This window comes from Hyla sarda, chromosome 5 (assembly GCF_029499605.1).
Source record: "Hyla sarda isolate aHylSar1 chromosome 5, aHylSar1.hap1, whole genome shotgun sequence".
Taxonomy (NCBI): Eukaryota; Metazoa; Chordata; class Amphibia; order Anura; family Hylidae; genus Hyla; species Hyla sarda.
Genome location: NC_079193.1, coordinates 289,063,788 through 289,085,551, shown reverse-complemented (window position 1 = coordinate 289,085,551; position 21,764 = coordinate 289,063,788). Strand labels below are relative to the sequence as shown.

Genomic DNA, 21,764 nt, shown 5'->3' with positions numbered 1-21,764 from the left:
TTAAAGATACATCCATCAGGTTCAACCAACGGAGAGGAAAAGATGTAGATCAAGTAAAATGGACTTAAACTGAGTGTTGAGGCATCCACTTGGCAAATGAGGTTTCAATGTGGATAAATATTCATCTGGGTATTTATAACCTGCAGAGATCATATGCCCTAGGGCAGTGTTTCCCAACCAGGGTGCCTCCAGCTGTTGCAAAACTACAACTCCCAAGTATTATCAAGTATGGCTTAGATGCTTGCTAGAACTCCAAGGATATAGATCAGTGGTCTTCAACCTGCGTACCTCCAGATGTTGCAAAACTACAACTCCCAGCATGCCCGGACAGCCTTTGGCTGTCCGGGCATGCTGGGAATTGTAGTTTTGCAACAGCTGGAGGCACTCTGGTTGAGAAACACTGCCCTAGGGGGAGTTAAGCTGGGAGAGTCACTGGTAGAGAAGGATCTGGGTGTACTTGTAGGTCACAGACTACAGAATAGCATGCAATGTCAGGCTGCTGCTTCCAAAGCCGGCAGGATATTGTCATGTATCAGAAGAGGCGTGGATTCATGGCACAGGGACATAATACTCCCCCTTCATAAGGTATTGATATGGCCTCACCTGGAACATGCTGTCCAGTTTTGGGCTTTTTATAAAAGGGACTTTATATATAAAAAAGACTCCAGGGGCGAAAAGCCTTTTTATTTTATTTATTTTTAATTTTTCAAAGGAACTGTATACATTGAGGGATTAAAACCCGGCTTAGATTCCTGGAACAAAATAACAACATTCTTGGAACAAAATAACATAAATGTGTATGCAGGAATATGGTATCACACCCCCTACCCTTTATTTACCCATATCCCATCCCTTCATCTCCTTGGTTGAACTTGATGGACGTATGTCTTTTTATAACCATAATAACTATGTAAGGGAAAGGGGTACATCTTGATTTTGCAATCTTTGCCAGGACGTGCTAGTACTAGAATGAAGGATCTTGTGTCCTAAAAGAACATATGGGCAGAAGGTTGTCCTGACGGAATTACATTGGGTAAGTTCACACCAGTGTTGAGCTCCATTCAGAGTCTGTTTAAAGGGGTACTCCAGTGGAAAACATTTCATCAACTGGTTCAAGAAAGTTAAACAGATTTGTAAATTACTTCTATTAAGAAAATCTTAATCCTTCCAGTACTTAACAGCAGCTATTTGCTCCACAGGAAGTTCTTTTCTTTTTGAATTTCCTTTCTGTCTGACCACAGTGCTCTCTGCTGACACCTGTCCATTTTAGGAACTGTCCAGAGTAGAAGCAAATCCCCATAGCAAACCTATTCTGCTCTGGACAATTCCTAAAACGTAAAGCACTGTGGTCAGACAGAAAGGAAATTCCTGTGGATCATACAGCAGCTGATAAATACTGGAAGGATTAAGATTTTTTTTAAATAGAAGTAATTTACAAATCTGTTTAACTTTCTGGTACCAGTTGATTAAAAAAAATGTTTTCCAGTGGAGTACCCTTTTAAACGACAGGATTTTTTTCTGCTCAACTCCTGCGATACAACGGACCCCTGTCGAAAACCCAGGGGACCCCATTCTAAGTCTGTGGGACCTGGTGGGGTCCAATGTGCTCCGGTCCGTTCTGCACAAATAAAAGTTGAACGATCCTGTACAGGTCGGTGCACAACGCTGATGTGAACTTAGCCTTATGTAACTATTCTGGTCGTATGGTCACACCTTCTAAAACACCTGTCAGTCTCTTTGCAGTCTACAAATAATTTCGGCATCTACAGCTCCATTTGGTACAGGATTAGAATGTATTAGGTACAGTAGTACAGGGATAGAAGACGTGTCAGAATACTGCAGATAAAGTGCTCACCTCACAGGCTGTCTACTATATTTGCTTTTATACTTGTTTGGAACATTATAAATGAGCTGAGTTTGTGTCTTTAGGAACAGAAACGTGAAGATGGACATCCGAGGCGCTGTAGATGCTGCTGTTCCAACAAACATTATTGCAGCCAAGGCTGCCGAGGTTCGCGCTAACAAAGTGAACTGGCAGTCGTATCTACAGTAAGTACAAGTGTCCAGCTTACTGATGTGGTCTAGTGGTGTGTGATATTTGGCAAGATTTCTTGTGTCAGGCTGGGGGATTTTTTTTCCCAGAACATCCAATCACAGCTCAGCTTTTACATCCCAACAAGCTCCGGTAAAATGAAAGCTGGACTCTGGTTGCTATGGGAAAATCAGACCATTTTTTTTTCTCCAATAGATTAATAAATTTGGGCTATAGTACCTCAATTTTGTGGATTTCAATTGTGCTCCGTAGTAGTGCTGGGCGGTATGACCAAAAATGTGTACCACAGTATTTTTAAAACATATGGCGGTTCCATAACCGCTGCAGCGCTGTCCCCACATTGAGGGACTAATCATGTTACACGCAGGCGCTGCTCTCTTTCTCCTCCTGTGATCTGTGGGCACTGGAAATGAATGAGTTGTGAGCTGCGGATGCTGGAAATGAATGAGTTGTGAGCTGTGGGCGCAGGACCTCTGTTAGGAGAACGGAAGCTGTCACCTCCACCTGCAAGTGCAGAAAGCCAATGGGCCGCGGGTGCTGCAGCACTTCTGATCAGCGCCCGCAGCTCACAGGAGGAGGAGAGCAGTGCCTGCGGGTAGCATGATCAGTCCCCCGATGTGGGGACGGCGCAGCAGCTGATAGCTCATTCATTTGAGGGGGTGGGGAGGGGCCGGACCGGTATTGCGGTATAGGGAAAAATTCATATCGTACAGAAAAAACACACACCGGTATTCGGTATGAACCGGTAAACCGCCCAGCACTACTCTGGTGGCCACTTTTATAGGAGCAGTTTTCTAAGGGAAACCTTGGGAAAAAAATAATGAAATAGTATTAGAGAGATACTTATTTTCTATGTCTCTATTGTTTAAAAAATATATAGTTTTGGTGATAGTGGCCATTTAAGTACCAGGACTCAAGGGTGTACCTGTATGCCCTTAGTCCTTAAGAAGTTAATGCCGGACCCTTTTGTTCTGGGAGGAATAGGTCGGTCAATGTCAGAGCTCTCTGGCTGTGGCTCACTCCTACCCTTTCTTTAGCCAACACATGAACATTTGGTGTTTATTTGGATGTTGGGAGGGATAACAATTATTGAAAATGGATGGTTCCTTTTATTTCATTTATTTTGTGATTTGATATACCGTATTTTTCATCCTATAGGACGCACCGGCGTATAAGACGCACCGAATTTATGGGTTCAAAATCTTTATTTTTTTAGATTTTGCACCTAATAGTGGTCTTCAACCTGCGGACCTCCAGATGTTGCAAAACTACAACTCCCAGCATGCCCGGACAGCCGTTGGCTGTCCGGGCATGCTGGGAGTTGTAGTTTTGCAACATCTGGAGGTCCACAGATTGAAGACCAATGCATAGGAGGTAATACTCACGTGTCCCCGCCGCCCCGTCACCGCTGCCCTGGATGTCGCTCCATGGCTGTCGCCGTGTCTCCGTCGCTCCGGAACGTCTCTGCTGCCGGCCGGGTATCCTCGCTCTCCGTCGCCACCATCACGTCGTTACGCACGCCGACGCACGTACGCGACGACGTGATGACGAGGAAGGAGAGCGCTGGCCATACAGGGGATCCCTGAACGGAGAAGACACCGAGGAGGCAGGTAAGGTCCCCCCCGGTGTCCTGTAAGCACTAACCCGACTATTCAGTCGGGCTGTTCGGGACCCCCGCGGTGAAATCGCGGCGGTCCCGAACAGCCTGACTGAACAGCCTGGTTAGTGTCACTTCCCCTTCAGACGTGGCGGTCAGCTTTGATCGCCGCGTCTGAAGGGTTAATACAGGGCATCACCGCGATCGGTGATGTCCTGTATTAGCCGCAGGGACCGCCGCGATAGGGGTGTATTCGCCGTATAAGACGCATTGACTTTTCCCCCCCCAATTTTGGGGAAGAAAAAGTGCGTCTTATACGGCGAAAAATACGGTACGTCTTTTTGCTCTGAATAAACACTGTTCTTGGCACTGTTTTTGTGCTATTGTGCAATTTTTTCCCAATTCCAATTTTTTTACACAACTTGTGGATAAAAAAAACAAAAAACAAACGCCTTAAAACCAGTTTATGTAAATGTAAATACGGATACATGAAGGTTACTATTGTTACACAACTGTAGTTTTTTTGGTGAGATTTTGGTCATGGAAAATTCCTAGCAGCCAGTTTATTAAGTTTTCCCCTCCTGGGCCTTCGTGTTACTGTGTGTACTTGTGTAGAGAAAGATTACAAAATGAATAGAATAACTACATTTAACTACATTCAACATGTAGGGAAAGCATATTGGGGGTGAGTGTTTCTGTCCTTAAAAAGTTGCAAATCTTTGTACATATCCCTGTTTAGAGCAAAAAATGTCAACATTTTGCAACTTTAGTCAGACTTTACTTGAAGGGGAATGACCTTCCACAAATGCTGGGTTTACTAAAATTTTCATCTGTAAACGGGCATAAGTTTTAGCTGAAACCTGCGCTGGCAAAATGCTTGCATACATTTCAGCTATCAGTGTTAAGTTGAAGGTGCGAGGGACAGCTACAGGCCTGCACCTCCTAAATCTGGCGTATCGAACACCAGCAGTATATACTTTATGTATATCTGGGGACATAGGGCGAGATTTATCAAAACCTGTGCAGAGGAAAACTTGCCCAGTTGCCCATAGCAACCAATCAGCTTGCTGCTTTCATTTTTATGAAGGCTAGTGAAAAATGAAAGAAGCGATCTGATTGGTTGCTATGGGCAACTGCGCAAGTTTTCCTCTGCACAGGTTTTGATAAATCTCCCCCATAGTGTTTCCCAACCAGGGTTCCTCCTGGTACTGCAAAACTATAACTCCCAGAATGCCTGGACAGCCACAGGCCTGCACCTTTTAATAAATCTGGCGTATCGAACACCCGCAGTATATACTTTATGTATATCTGGGTCCATAGTGGCCCTCATTTACTATTCTAAACCAGACTTTTTTTGTCTGGTCTTTTTGGCGCATCTTTGTCTGCGACATGTCGCAGACATCGTGCGCCATTGTGCGACACGATGCGACATTTTTTCCCGACGGACCCGATGTGGATTCTCCCAAACCCTAAAAAGGGGCGTAACCTGACATTTCTGAGCTTTCCCACGTATTTATAAAGGTTTCCAACCCGAATTTGTTGAATTGTTGGGGATTTTTTCCCGACAGCTCAGAGGAGTTGGAAACCAAAACCAACAAAACCCACGTGCGACAAACAGGATGCGACATAATAATAAATACCAGGGGAAAAAATCAGTCGGGTAAGAAAGCAACATAGACTTACAACCCGATTTTCTAAGTAAATGAGGGCCAGTGTTTCCCAACCAGGGTTCCACCTGGTACTGCAAAACTATAACTCCCAGAATGCCTGGACAGCCAAAGGCTGTCCAGGCATGCTGGGAGTTGTAGTTTTGCAACATTTGGAGGCACCCTGGTTGAGAAACACTGTGATCGGGGATAAGATGTATAAAGCCGGAATACCCCTTTAAGGCTTAAGAGTTCTGGTTTGAGAGCTGTTAGGCTTTGTTCACACTTTGAAAAATTGCCTGACATATTTTATTTTCCGTCCGCATTTATGTCTGTAATCAGTTCAGACAAATTGTGGCACATACACAAATTATTATGGCGCATTGCCACATTCTGGCACACTACGCCACATTTAGGCGCACAGTCTGACTAAACAGGTTGGGATTATAATAGTAAATCAGGGCCATAATCTCCATAAAAAGTTGAGTTTGTTATGAAGAAAGAAGAGACAGAGGGGATATGATAGAAACTTTTAAATACATAAAGGGAATCAACACGGTAAAGGAGGAGAACGTATTTAAAAGAAGAAAAACTACCACCATAGGACATAGTTTTAAATTAGAGGGGCAAAGGTTTATGCAGTAATATCAGGAAGTATTACTTTACTGAGAGAGTAGTGGATACAGGGAATAGCCTTCCTGCAGAAGTGGTCGCTGCAGATACAGAGAAAGAGTTTAAGCATGCATGGGATAAGCATAAGGCTATCCTCCATATAAGATAGGGCCAGGGACTATTCATAGTATTCAGATTATTGGGCAGACTAGATGGGCCAAATGGCTCTTATCTGCCGACACATTCTATGTTTCTATGTACATCGCATTATATATCTTGAATTGTAGCCCAAACCATTGATGTTTCTTTAGGTTGGCCAACAATGAGTCGACCGCTTAGGCTAAGTGCACATCAGCATTTCTCTCTCTTCGGGGTACTATTTTTTAGACTCTGTTTGGGGCCCCAACGGGTCCGTTGCACACCGGGTCCCATTGACTTTGAATAGGATTCATTGGGTTTCTGGCTGGTGGCCATTGTTGTGGAGAAGTTTAGTGGAGGGTAAAAACTGACCTTTCTGTGCTAACCTCCTGTTATTTGAATGGATTCTATGAATGGAGCTCCAAACGCACATGTGAACGAGTCCTTAGCTTGAGTTTCCCCCCCCCCTCTTTTTCACTAATCTAAAGACTCTGAAACCTACGAAGTTGTGTGCTTTAATAGTGTATCAGTACACAATAAGTTATACAGTATATTTCCATAGCTTCTTTGTGTCTTTAATTATTCTTTTGCAGCATAGGGTAAAGAAAGTTCTTGTATCTATGTCAAACAAATAGTTGTTTGCAATATAAAGATCATATCAACATTTTGCTATCTGTGTTTTATGACTCTTTGTTATCGTGGACGCATTTGGTACTATGGGGTCTTGATCTCAGTATTCTGGTATGTGAAAAGATTTGCATCTCAAAATCTATTGTACATATGGGAGCAGAGCAGTGTGGATACACAGTCCTTGTGTACATAACACACACCATCTCCGCCATGTCAGAGGTCATGTGTATGTGTCAACATCACTCCCTGGGCTCGAAGAACTAGCTGCTCCTCTACACTTGTATTGTAATGTGTCTACTGTTTACTATGGCGATTTGGGCATGTAGACCTCTCTGGTTCCGCCACCCCTTCAGCTCTGGCTGATATTACATTCACCTCTCTAATCTACAGGTTTTATTCAGAACATTTATCTAATAATGACAGTCCTGCAGATTCTGGTGCCAAAGAAAGTGTACGTGCAGCTTCTAAGAGCCAGTCACATTACCAGACCATGGTGCTCTCAGACCAACGATTTTAGGAAAAATCACGCTTGTTAAAGGATGCTAAAAAAAAATTGCTGCTGTATGCCATCTGGTTCCCATTGACTTGCATTAAAAAAACACTGCTCATTATATATAGGTTTTTTTTTCCTTACAAAATTCTGTAGTTGTACACTCTACCAAAAATATTTTTTAACCTATGAGTCCTACATCATCTGAGGCCTTGGGCCTCTTTGACCAGGGAAGATTTTTGCAGTGTATGTGAGGCACAGCATTGGTGGCTGTCATCTACAGTCATACTAACAATTCTTATATATATGTGTGTATGTGTATGTATATATATATATATATATATATATATATATATACATACACACACACCCCTGGCTCGATTCTGACCAGCCAAGAAAACCTGAATGGACAGAGGGAGGAAATGAGTATTTTGGCTTTCAGAGGGTATCAAGATTTAAAAAATCTCCATAAGTTTTTATAATAACCGTATATGTTTTTTAAAGGGAATCCATTAGTTTTATTTGGTTGGAAAGCCATGATACAGGCCTTTGTGCATTAATCAAGGAAGGTCTAAGAGGTGAGGGCAAACAAGGGGTCGTTGGCACATTTCCTAGCAGAAATTTCCACATTTCCCGTCATGTTGCCAGCGCCTGCTGTTTGCGGAATGTCTGCCAGATTGTGTGGGCAGACGCTTCACAAAAAATGAAACATGGCCTAACTCTACATTGTAAAGCCATTGGACCTCTATTGTCAAAATTATCTAAATTGTGGAACAATTTCAACAAACATGGTGTACCTGGTTCGAATTTTGTGAATCTTCAGAGTATAAAAATATGGTGTTGACCTAAGATCTGTAGAGTGGTCCCGGGGCGGGATGTGAGGTGGGTGGGAATGAAGGTTTTTTTTGTTTGTTTTTTTCAGTTTGTGTTTTTGGGTAGGGGTTATGTGTTTATATAAATTGACTACAGGGGGTGGGGAGAAGTGGCATAGAATGTGAGCCTTTCTTGATATTTGGGATAAGTGCCTATTTTCTTTTTTATTTCGCTTTGTATTTATGTTGATTTAGGTGTATTGTATTTTCTCCTATTGTATGGGAAGCCTTTCTGTGTTATCCCCATGGTAAGTCCTGTAGTGACTGGAGTCTGTGTTTGGTGATAAATACGCTCTGCACTCCATGAATTGTCAATAATTGGGACTTTTGATGCCCTTGACTTCCTGTGACTCTTGATGCCAAACTTCCTCCCATGGCCCTTATTATTTTTTTTTTCCAGATTAGCAATAACGAGGAACATAGGTGTCACCATTTACACCCTTCTTCCAAAATCTAAAAATTGTCCAGAATTTTTCCAGTTCGTCCACTATTAGCTGTGTACTGGGATAAGTCTCATAAAAAAGGGGGAATAAGAACCATCTTCATCTGGGTAATATTGTTGCCTTCCAGCGTCGAGGTCCTGGGTTCAAATCCAGCAAAGGACATTATCTTCATGGAGTTTGTATGTTCTCCTCATGTTTGTGTGAGTTTCTTTTGGGTACTCGTGTTTCCCTTAACATCCCAGAAAATACTGATAGGTTAGTGTGTCTGAATTATGGACATTAGATTCCGAAGCCCCATTGGGACAGGAACTGTTGTCACTGCTGCTGTGGAAGCTACAGAAATAAAACCTAATGATAAATGGTCATTTGTTTTCTTTATTACTTTGGAAATCTGAAATACTGTCCCTGGAGTCCTTACTGAATGTCACTTTATCTCCATCTTCTCCCAGCATGGAATGAGGCTGTGAGCCCATTGTAGACTGTTATCTGTGCTGTGTGATTCAGCCATATTAGTTTCAGACTCAAAATAATTATTTATGATAAGAATTAGTATATTGCATGTGGTCTTTTTCATCATAACACAAAAGTAACATTGGTCCCAGCACGTGGGTATACAGAAACGTCCTCAATGTGCAGTTCTTCTTTATTGTAGCCATTTTTGTGCTGTAGTTTAGTTTTGGTGTGTGGATGTTTTTTCTATGGGTCCTGCAACATTAATGAGATTGAAAAGGTTTAATTGGTGTTATTTCTATAGCCTGACAGCCGTCTCCTTCGACCTCCCCTCCTATAAACATGTATACTTGGCCCAGTGGTGAGCAGGGAATAAGAGATGTCTGGCAGCTGATTTCCTTCCAGGGGATGAACAGATTGCTATGTTTAATTCTGACTTACCCAGCCCATCTTTCCCAGACAGCAGACAATAAAGAACTGTCCGGAGGCCCCTATAGACTTTAGATTGTTGACTGTTATTATTCAGTTGTTGCTTATTATTAATGACGTAGTATTAAAGGGGTACTCCACCCCAAAACATCCCCTATCCAAAGGATAGGGAATAAGATGTCTGATCGCGGGGGGGCCCGCCACTAGGGACCCCTGCGATCTCGGCTGCGGCACCTGACTGTCATCACTGCACAGAGCAAACTTGCTCTGTGCGAAATGACGGGCGATACAGCCCACCCCCTTAATGCAACGTGACGACACGATGCTCCGGCCCCTATATCGCCTGTCATTACGCACAGAGCGATTTTGTTCTGTGCAGTGATGACAGGGGGTGCTGCAGCTGAGATTGCAGGGGTCTCCAGTGGTGCCTTTGGATAGGGGATAAGATGTCTAGGGGTGGAGTACCCCTTTAAAGCTATGTTCACGTCTGCATTTGAGCTCTGTTCGGGGGTCTCAGAATCTGTTTAATTAGTGGGACGTGAGCAGACAAAATGAAATACATTTTTGTACATTACCATGGGGCTGCTTGCTTGCCAGAGCTGTTTTAAACAGCATTAAAGGAGTACTCCACTGGCCAGTGCTCGGAAGTAAATTTTCTGAACACTGTTTTCGCGCTGGGGGGGTCGGTCACGCCCACGTCCCCTCAATGCAAGTCAATGGGAGGGGGCCTGTCACACCTCCTCCCATTAACTTGCATTGAGGGGATGTGGCCGTGATGTCACGAGGGGCGTGGCTGACCCCCGCAGTGCGAAAACAGCGTTCAGAACATTTACAGCGTTCTGAACAATTACTGGCCTGTGGAGTACACCTTTTAATATATATGCCTTGCAGCAGACCCATGGACTATAGACCACAAAGGACAGGCCCTTGAGATGAATTGATGCTACTGGGTATGCTCTGTGACCTTTTAATTCTACAGGGGGAATTCAGAGCTCTGCTGTGAATGGTGGTTCATCCAGTGTTATACTGGTGTCACCTTTTGACTGTACTCCTGTGTGTGTGCTTAGAAGAAAGGCATTACTGTGAAATTATCTGTATAGAACAGTAAGTCTCAGCTTAGTTTTAGACCTAGTGGCCTGAATAGGCACTGCATTATTTCAGAATTATTAGGGATGTCCCGATACAATTTTTTTAAAGACAGAGTATGAGTACCGATACTTTAATTCTAGTACTCGCCGATACCGTGTAAGAGTACTTATATTTTAAAGGGAATCTGACACCAGGGTGACCCGGTTTCTGGCGCTGTTTACCGTGCTGATATGTGCGTCCTTGTTGTGTACAATGGAGGCGGCTGCTGTAGTATGAGCCAAGATTTCTCTCTTCTCCATTGGACAGAACAGGGAATTTGCATTGGCGACGAGACCGATGACCACATGGTGAGCAGTGTTAGAAACCGGGTCACCTGCACTATCTACTTATAAATTCAAGTTAGTGCAGGTTACTTTGATGTAGGATTGCATTTATTAGTAGGGAGTATCCCCTTGCAGACATTAGTAGCAGCCCCCCTGTAGACATAAGTAGCAGCCCCCCCTGTAGACCACAGCCCCCCTTTACAGTGGGCCCTCATTTAGACAGCAGCAGACCCCCCGTTTAGACAGCAGCAGGGCCCCCCGGTAGACACCAGCAGTCCCCCCTGTTTAGACATTAGTAGCAGCCCCCCCCCCTCCTTGCAGGCAGCTCACCTCCGATGTCGGGTGCTGGTGCTGCCGCTCCACTACCCCGTTCTCCCGTACTACGGTCCGTATCATGTAGTCCTATGGAGGAGCATGTCACTTATACGTCACTCTGCTTCCTGCGTAGCGTTACGCTGTGCGCAGGGTAGGAGTGACGTGTGTGTCACATGCTCCTCCATAGGACGCCATGATACAGACTGGAGTACGGGAGAACGGGGCAGCAGAGCGGCACCAGGTATCGGGCATGGTATCAGGGACATTAAACGAGTCCCCGATACCATGCAAATGGCTAGTATCGGGCCCGATACCAGTATCGGTATCGGGACATCCCTAAGAATTATTATAAAATATACATAGGAAAATAGAGAATTTAAAAACTACTTAATCGGGGCGATAAGGACTTTGGTAAGACCGAGGCAGTGACCAAGAACTTAAGGGTGACTCTGGCTGAGCTCCAAAGAACTTGTGTGCAGACTGGAGGAACTTTCAGAAGGTCACCATCACTGCAGCCTCCTCCAATCTGGGCTTTATGGAAAATGTTTTTGGTCTGATAAAACCAACATTGAATGTTTTGGCCTCTGTTACAAGCATTATGTCTGGAGAAAACAAAGCTCTGCTTATCACCAGCCCAATACCATCCCTAGAGTAAAGCATGGTGGTAGCATTATGCTGTGGGGTGTTTTTAGGGGATAAGATGTCTAGGGGTGGAGTGCCTCTTTAAGCACACAACAAAGACCACACAGGAGTAGATTAGGGACATATCTGTGAATGTTCTTGAGTGGCCCAGGCAGAGCTCTGACTTGAACCCAATCGAACGTCTCTGAAGAGACATGAAAATGGCGTCCACTGACAGTCCGCATCCAAAATGACAGGACTGGAGACTGTAATGCCGGCCAAAGGGGCTTCAACTAAGTACTGAGAAAAGGGTCTGAATATTTATGTCACTGCAATATTTTAGTTTTCCCTTTGTCAATAAATTAGTAAAGATTGAACTTAGTAAGGAGTATTGAGAGCAGAATGATGGGGAAAACTTGACGACAAAACCTTGATAACAAAATGTGAAAAAGTGAAAGGGTCTGAAAACTTTCACAATGTATTATATAATGTTTGGAATGAGTTTTTGTGTAAAATCTTCAGATCTGTTTGTGAGCATGGCCTGTGTGGAGCGGTCTGTATGTTATGTTTCGGTCGTACATTTCTTATACTGAAGATACTTTTATTCCAGAGGTCAGATGATTTCAGGAGAAGACTGTGAATTTATCCTGAGGTTTGAAAAGTCCAGTTCGGAGGAGAAAAAAGCCATATTAACCAATGAAGGCAATCAGGTAAGGTAACATGGTGGTACTTAGCGGTGTATAGGGAGTCTGCAAACATGATACAGAGTAACAAATAGGTAGAAGCTGTTGTCATTATTTTGATATCATGTGCAAGGGGAAAAGATGTACCCCCCCCCCCCTTTCTGGATTACCCCTTTAATATAACCCTGTATAGTTGAGTATTTTGGAACAAACAATTGGTTTCTGGGACTTTTTACATTTCTCACACTTGCCAAATAAACTTATGGTGGTGCTTACTGAATGGGCTGCTGGCACTTGTTGTTCTGCTGAAGCATCTGCAAGTCAAGCAATGGGAAGTTAAACATTTCTAAATATTAGAGTTATTGGAATTACACTAACTTCTACAGCGTAAATGGATGGTAAATTTTAAGCCTTGTTCTCACTTGCCCGGTACTCCAGTTCAGTTTCCTTATGGCATGGTAGTAAAATATAAGTATACATCCTCTTATATTTCCTATTCCTTTTGAATTCACTTCTGGTGTGCCCCCCTCCCCCCCCCCCCCCCCCCCCCAAGACATACCGTATTTATCTGGGTATACCACGCTCCGGCCTATAACAGGCACCCTCATTTTACCAAGGATATTTGGGTAAAAAAAAATATCCTTGGTAAAATGAGGGTGCATGTGAATACCCTGATACACTGTTTCTGACCCCGCAGAAGCCCCCAGGAAAGGCAGGGGGAGAGAGGCCGTCGCTGCCCGCTTCTCTCCCCTGCCTTTCCTGGGGTCTAGAGCCCTGCTGCCGCCGCTTCTCTCCCCCTGGCTATCGGCGACGCTGCGCCATTGCCGGCGCTGCTGCCCCATTACCTCCCCCCATCCCTGGTTTTATAGTTACCTGTTCCCGGGGTCGGATCCGCGCTGCTTCTGGCTCCGGCGTCTCTTGCGTCGTTGCTATGTGCTGCGAGGCGCAATGACGAGTGACGTCTTCAACGCGACGTCACTCATCTGCGCATAGCAACAACGCAAGAGACTCCGGAGCCAGAAGCAGTGCGGACCCGACCCCGGGAACAGGTAAATATAAAACCGGGGATTGGGAGGGGGGGGCAGTGGCGGCGGCAGTCTCTGGACCCCAGGATAGGCAGGGTCAGAGAATCGAGCAGCGCTGGCTGTCTCTGGACCTGCAAAAGCCGCTGCAGTTAATTGATTTAAAGCGGGCGCTTTAAATCATTGAACTGCAGCGGCTTATCGGCGTATAACACGCAGATAGACTTTAGGCTAAAAAATTTTGCCTAAAAAATGCGTGTTGTAATCTGCACTTATGCAGTGATGTGTAGGTTTACACATTACATCTTGTTCAATTGATTTTAATAATGCTAATGAGGTTTTTTAGGAAATAACATTGTTGGCCTAACCTTGGCATAAGCCATCAATGTGTTATCTGTTGGGGGTCAGCCCTTAGGATGCCCAGTCATCAGCAGAAAGAAGTGCATATTGCATCATTTTGTTTGTGAGGGTTCGCTAAGACGCACTCCTGCAGATGGCACTGTAACGGTATTCTTTTGTGCTATACTGTTACTTTAGTATTTTTATTTTTGCAAGATCTGTAATTTCTTAGCTAGCTTGGCTATTGACCAATTGGCTATTAACTTCATTCTTTATTCTTCCTTCTTTAGTTGTCATGCATTGGTCATTGGCTTGTAATGGATGGTAATACTGTTGTTATGTTATTGTTTTTTTTTCCAGTGCGCTAAAACCTTCATCAACTTGATGACGCACATCTCCAAGGAGCAAACAGTACAGTACATTTTAACTATGGTCGATGATATGCTACAGGTAAATTATTTGAGAAGTACAGACACAGACATATCTGATTTTCTATTTTTTGATTGTAAACTTTTTTTTATTAGAACTTTAGTACACCATGTTGAGTGGCAGCCATCATGCATGATATGTTTTTAACTGCATTTAGTGCTATGTAGTACAACAAGCCCCATGGACATAATGGAGCAGACCCTATTTACATGAATGGGATAGTTTTTAGACATGCTCTGTGACCTGTGCAGAAGTCATCCCATGGGGTGGTGGAGTAAGCCATGTACATCAGCTATGGTGAGTGGTGCATTATCTATTGACTGGTGTAGGGGACCGGGGCTAGGTAAGTCTAGTTTTATTTTTATTTTATTTTTTTTTCTCCCCCCCCCACCCAGCAGGATATGCTTTTCAGCAAAATGTTGGATAACCCATTTCATATATTGTGAAGTGGAAGGCAGCCCCTGCTATTGCTCACCCAGATCTTATTCCAAGATCTAGTTGCAGACATTCACATCTAGTGATGGAAGACTGCATCTTCACACAGGGGAGGAAATATAGCTGATTCAATGTCCTAGTGTATTCCTTTTGCCTGTATAGATACTTGGGTAGCTATACATAAGTTCAGTAATACCAGTGGTCTATTTTGTGGTCTATTTTGTTTACATAATAACAATTAAACTCTAGATAAATACTGCATTTTTAAAGTGTCTGATCAGGCACTTAGACTTAAATTGAAGCAAAAGACGATGAACAAGCTGGCCATCCCTAATCCTTCCATAGATCTATCCCTAGCAGATCAACAAACATGCCCTGGAGAAGAGAAAAACAAAAATAAAATAAATTATGGAACAAATCAATACGGTAACTGATTAAAAAGCCACATGCACGTACAGACACAATGACTGGAAAGACAGGCACATAGCTTAGGTTATAATTCCCACCATACTGCAAAAGCCAGGAATCTTTAAAGAGTACCTGTCATGATTGCTCTGTATTTTCTGCTCAGTCTCAGATTCACAGACTGGGAAGGAGCGTTCCACAACAGGCGTGACGTCATCTGAAGCCATACAGGGGAGAACTTCCTCCCCCACTCTGCTACACACAGTCCAGAGCAATTCAGTGTAAGATGAGCTATGATTGGCTAAGGCTGCATTTCCTGATTTTGGACTTCTGCCAGGCCAGCAGGAGTCCAAAGTCTGTGCAAGAGATAGGGAAAAGTGTGCTCTGGACAAGTAGGGAGACATTTAGTGGCAACTTTTTTTTAAACACAAATAAAACATAGAAAACTTCATTTTTTTTAAACAGCGTACATTTAGAAATATTTTTTTGTTCACCATAAGGAGTGCAATAGCAAAAATTAGTTTTAATGACAGTGCCCATTTAAAGATATCAGATTCCTGTTATCTATTTTAGTTCTTATTAGTCTTTTTGTATTTCTTATTCTACCTTATTTAATTGTACAATATTGATCAGAATCACCTAAATGAAATAATGTATGTGCTCTGCACCGTGTGGGGTTTTATGGTGCTGTCACTATAGGTTATAGGACATCATTATTATTATTTATAAGAACTTGCAGTGCAGTATCCTTTACTGTGAATGCGTAAATCCATATTCATCCTGGACGCATTGATTCTAGAGGCCTCCACAGTCATAATGTTCTCTAGCTGAAGACAGAGTTGTATAAAATGAATATTCAATCCCATTATTGCCGGGATGCTGCCTCTTAGTTATCTGTTTGAGTAATGTTGACACTTTAATTAATCTGTAAACAAATGAGCGGAGCTGAGACTCTCATTACGGGGATTGATGTCCTTAATAATCGGGCTCATTTACCTTCATTGTAAACAGAATTTCCTCTTCTATCATCTTCCTAAACCACCCTTTGCGTTCTTCACGCTGCGCATTTAAGCGCTTTTACCAATAATGAGTGAAAAAAGAGCAAAATGTATTAAGAGAAGAAATTCAATGGTACATTCTCCCGTACAGGACCTGCTGCTGTGTTCAATAATTTAGTTACATTGTTATCTGTTTAGATCCGGTACATATATGCGTCACGCCCCCTCCCATAGACTTGCATTGAGGGGGGGGGGGGCGTCACACGGGGCGGAGCCTTGACGTCACAACGCTCCGGCCCCGTGATCGACAGTAATCAGACCCGAAGCGAACATGCTCCGGGGACTGATTTTAAATGGGGTGCTGCGTGCAAGATCACGGGGGTCCCCAGCGGTGGGACCCCCGCGATCAGGCATCTTATCCCCTATCCTTTGTATAGGGGATAAGATGTCTAAGTGCCGGAGTACCCCTTTAAGACTTATTTGCTTGTCTGGATCAAAAAAATGAAAGGTATTACAGTGACCCTATTACTAGGCTCTATCTGACCATGAGCTTGTTTTAACTCCTTGATTGCTGCTGATAGATCCCATTTAGAGTAGGGTCACAAGTGCTGTATTTTGCTATGTATTTGCTGCTGCGTTTTTACCAGTGCTCTCTGCTGACACTTGCTTTGGGGATTTGCTCCTGCTCTGGACAGTTCCTGACATGGACAGAGGTGTCAGCAGAGAGCAATGTGGTCAGACAAAAAAGAAATTAAAAAGAAAAGAACTTCTTTTGAAGCATACAGTGCTGATAAGTACTGGAAGGGTTAAGATTTTTTTAATAGAAGTAATTTACAAATATTTTTCAACTGGAGTACCCCTTTAAGAATAACAGTGTCTTAAATAGAAACAAAGGAAAAATCCAGCGCTGGACAGGTGGAGTAAAACCACAAAGCTTTATTTTCTTCTTTAAAAATGCAATAGCAAGCATGTACAATGAAGCAGAGCTCAGACTTGACGCGTTTCGTGGTGTTCCACTGTGTTCCACTTTGTCAGTGTTACACACAATGTTAAAATAGAGTACATCTTACCAACGGATAGGAATCACACAATTAGAACAATGGATAACACTGGTGCATCACTACTCATGAAACAAGGGGTTAACATTTACCCCTAAGATATTTAGTATTTTGCATAGAGACAGATTCTAAAATGAATAATAATCAAAAAGGTACATATAATTTGTATACAATTCAGGATATATATTACGCCTCATGATGTGTATATAATACCACAAAAAGGTGTTGGCTGACCCAAAGAAAAACTAAAAAGAGCAAAAAAACGCAAGTGGAACAGTGTGAACAGCAGCCAAATAATAGATCCTTTGCATATTCAAAAATTTATGAGCTGCGTGGGTCCAAAATTTCTGAGATTACCGTATTTTTCACCATATAAAACGCTCCGGCGTATAAGACGCACCCAATTTTAAAGGAGGAAAATCTAGAAAAAAAAGATTCTGAACCAAATACAATGTAAAGTATAGGACAGTGATATTCAACCTGCAGACCTCCAGATGTTGCAAAACTACAACTCCCAGCATGCCCGGACAGTCGTTGGCTGTCCGGGCATACTGGCAGTTGTTGTAGTTTTGCAACATCTGGAGGTCTGCAGGTTGAAGACCACTGGTATAGGTGGTAATACTCACGTGTCCCCGCCGCCCCGGACCCGTCACCGCTGCCCTGGATGTCACCCTCCATCGCTGTCACCGCAGCGAATTTTAACCCATACCGCAATACCGGTTTGGCCCCTCGGGAATGAATGAATTAGCCCAGTTCCCACATCGGGGAACTAATCCTTTGTGACCTGCGAGCCCTGTTCTGCCCCCCCAAATTAATTATTAGCCCAGCCCAGCGCTGTCCCCATCAGGGTACTTCTCACATGTCGCCCACATGCGCTACCCTCCTTGTCTTGTTTGTTGCGGCTGCCGGCGCTGACACTTTATACCAGTGGTCTCCAACCTGCGGACCTCCAGATGTTGCAAAACTACAAGCCGTTGGCTTTCCGGGCATGATGGGAGTTGTAGTTTTGCAACATCTGGAGGTCCGCAGGTTGGAGACCACTGCTTTATACTGTGCGGTATGCCTATGCCTGGGCTGCAAAAAATAAACAAAATAAACTTACCTCACCTCCCGTTGGCCTCACTTGTTTTCTGGGGACGGGGACATCGGACAGCCGTCAGCCTATCACCGGCCGCAGCAATGTTCCGCTTTGGCTGGTGATAGGCTGAGCCCACTGTCATGTAAGGAGCCGGCTTCTTACAGGACAGTGGGCTCCGCCTATCACCGGCCGAGGCAGAACATCGCTGCGGCCGGGGATAGGCTGACAGCTTTCCGACGTTCCCGTACCCAGCGTATGGCCCACGTAGGTGCGTTAAAGTTTATTTTGTTTACCTTCTGCAGCCCGGGCATAGGGATACAGTATAGAGTGCCAGCGCCGGCGGCCACAACAAACAGGACGAGGAGGGCAGCACATGCGGGTGATGTGCGAATATTTACCCCGATGGGGATGTGGGATGATAATTAATATGGGGGGGGGGGGGGAGCTAGGAAATACCGTTATATATCGTGGAAAAAGTTACAAAAAATACTGTGATACACACATTTGGTCATACTGCCCAGCCCTACTTAGGGGTTAATGTTAACCCCTTGTTTGATGAGTAGTGATGCACCCGTGTTATCCATTGTTCTAATGGTGTGCTCTCAGCTGATTCCTATCAGTTGGTAAGATGTACTCTATTTTAACGTTGTGTGTAACACTAACAGTATGCTTTGGACAAAGTGGGAAACCACGAAACGCGTCAAGCTTGAGCTCTGCTTCATTGTACATGCTTGCTATTGCATTTTTAAAGAAGAAAATAAAGCTTTGTGATTTTACTCCACCTGTTCAGTGCTGGATTTAAACTTTGCTTGTATCCTGCCTCCACTTCACCGTGGTTTCCGGGCGCTTGGATTGCTTCACGGTTAGGCTGCATTCACATCTCATTTTTGCAATATGGTTCCCGTATCAGGTTTTTTTTGTAAAAAAAATAAAAAAAATAATTATGTCTCAAAACTGGACCGAACCGTATACAACCGTGTACAACCATATATACCTCTGTACGGTTTTAAACCGTATACGGTTTGAAAATGGTTGTCCGGTTGCATACAGTTAAATACGTTTTTCTTAAAAAAAAAACTTCAAATAAAAAAATAAATACGGTTTTAGGTTTGTCCTTAATTAAATAAAATTGTTCATGTTCTATTTGTGGGAAGAACTTTTGGCGTGCACTACGCGTGTGCAAACTGCAAAATCGTATTGTGCAGACCGGATGGAACTGTACGCACATACGGTTCTGTATGGTTCCCATTGACCATCATTTAAAAAAAAAACATATACAGGTTGTTTCCAGTTCTTCACCTGGACATAAATTCGTAGTAGACTACGGTTTTGTGTACGGGAAAAAAACAGAAAAAACTGTAAATGATGCAAAACGTACAAAACTGGATGCTACGATTGGCATACTGTTTTCAATGACATGTCTATACATATGGTTTGAACCGTATTGCAAAAATGAGATGTGAATGCAGCCTTAGAGGGTGAGCTGGACTTTTCTTTGTCTATAGTCTCTTAAATAGCACCAACATATTCTGCAGCATTGCAGTGGATAGTTGTGCAACGTAAGACCAAGTTCACAACAAGTTGCCACTGAAGCTCATCACTCTTGGTCTGGTGATCAGAACATTGGGGACATTTCATGGATGCTCTTATGCTAACATCAATAATAAAGTTTTCTCTCAAAAGCTTTTCAGGTTGACTTCTGCAATAATTTTTGACCTGAATAAGATTAGAAGGGAGATAAATCATTATGTTTGCTTCTGAATTCAAGACATGTATTGTTATATATAATTTAAGACAAAGTGTGTCAAGTAAGACCAATCCCTGTAAAGCATAAGCCATCAAGGCATAACAATGGGTTATCCTTTTATATTACTTACCAGGTGCTTAGCAGATGTGATGTGTAAGTTTCTCTGTTATGTTAGAGCATTAACCTCACTTCAGAGTACAGAGTGTTTTATGTGAATGTTATAATTTTCCTTTCATGTAAATGTTCTCAGGTTTGTGTTCTCTCTTATCTGCACTCAAGACCAGATGTCAGAGCTGTCAGCAGTTTAGTTCCTATTATTCATGAGATCAAATGTCATGAAGTCTTCTACTTGCTTAATTATAATGTACAGCTTTAGCCTTTTTAGAATACTTTAAGTTTTGTATCTTACCTTTCCCTTAAAGTGGTACTCCGCCCCTAGACATCTTATCCCCTATCCAAAGGATAGGAGATAAGATGTCTGATTGTGGGGGTCCCGGCGCTGTGGACCCCTGTGATCTCCCTGCTGCACCCTGTGTTTGTTTAGAGCGTCGGGTGCAAGTCTATGGGAGGCCTCCCATAGACTTGCATTGAGGGGGCGTGGCCATGATGTCATGAGCCTCCGGCGCTGCACCCGATGCTCTAAACTAACGCGGGGTGCAGCATGGAGATCGCGTGGGTCCACAGTGGTGGGACCCCCGCAATCAGACATCTTATCCCCTATCTGCATACAGATTCCGTTAAGTGGCATCCTTTTGCATCAGTTTTTAATCCGTTTATTTTCCGTTTTTATTATTTTCTGGCTGCTTCCTGGTTCCTCACACCTCTTCTGAACATGCTCAGAAGTAATAACAGATCAATAATGGTTTGGAAAAAACGGATGCAAACGGAGACATTAATGGCTCATCCGTTCTCAATCTGTTACCCATAGACTTCAATGTTGAATTTATTATATTCGTTTCTATTCCACTATTTATGATGTGAGGAAAAAATACTGCATGCAATGTCTTTTCACTGTAAAAAACAAAAAACGGAACAGGAACAAACGGGAGATAAAGGATTGTAAAAAAAAAAAAAAAATCCCATTCTTGGGATTCTTTTACAGCCGTTTGCAAACAGTTTGAAAAATTATCAAACAAATTGATAATGGGCATTTACTAACGAGGGCAGACGGTAATGTGAACGAGACCTAAATTAGACAACCTAAAAGATAGGTACCTGTAGAAATCTCTAGGTTCATTGGCTACCTAGCCTTGTCTTAACCAATTTAAAGAACAAAACTGTTTCTGCAACATCTTTTATCGATACCATGAATATTCATTTGTTGTTTCCCTTTAGGGATGGTAGCATTGAGGGACTATTTGAAATTGTTTAACAATTTTTATATTCATGACTTCATTTATTTTAAAACTTTTTTTTTCCAGCTCTGTAGTTTATATGGAGATATAAGTAAAAGGAAGTTCTTATCTATCTTGGAATAAGAACACATGATAGACATAGAAGTACAAGCACAGCCATTATTGATGGTTCCTTTACTATTGTTTTACCATACATAGTGGTAGGGGCACTTTATTTGGGTCAAACTGGGTACTACTGGGTTCCAGCTAGGTACTCTTAGTGTGTAGCTTTAAAGGGGTACTCCACGAACCAGCAGTCAGAACTAAATCTTCCCAAATGCTGTTTTCGTGCTGAATGGGGTCGGCCACTCCCCTCGTGACATCATGGTCACGCCCTCTCAATGCAAGTCAATTGGAGGGGAAGTGACGGCCACCACGCCCCCTCCCATAGACTTACATTGAGGGGGCAAGGCCAGGACATCACGAGGAGCGTGGCCGACCCTCGCAGCACGAAAACAGCATTCGGGA

The 21,764-nt window shown here is 43.2% G+C and overlaps 1 protein-coding gene and 1 long non-coding RNA gene across 2 annotated transcripts in view; one reads left to right on the top strand and one right to left on the bottom strand.

Annotated features, from left to right (window-relative positions):
* ATP6V1H (ATPase H+ transporting V1 subunit H) overlaps positions 1-21,764 on the top strand; it is a 128,083-nt gene that overhangs the window by 6,293 nt on the left and 100,026 nt on the right. The window contains exons 3-5 of the mRNA XM_056521916.1: positions 1,930-2,049; positions 12,319-12,418; positions 14,113-14,202. Of these exons, the coding sequence (XP_056377891.1) occupies positions 1,946-2,049; positions 12,319-12,418; positions 14,113-14,202 (294 nt within the window). The 5' untranslated portion in view covers positions 1,930-1,945. The remainder of the gene's footprint in view (positions 1-1,929; positions 2,050-12,318; positions 12,419-14,112; positions 14,203-21,764) is intronic.
* Positions 8,846-21,764, bottom strand: part of LOC130274071 (uncharacterized) — a 30,037-nt gene continuing 17,118 nt past the window's right edge. The window contains exons 2-3 of the long non-coding RNA XR_008844234.1: positions 12,668-12,705; positions 8,846-9,186 (exon numbers count right to left, since the gene is read on the bottom strand). This is a non-coding gene — a long non-coding RNA (uncharacterized LOC130274071). The remainder of the gene's footprint in view (positions 9,187-12,667; positions 12,706-21,764) is intronic.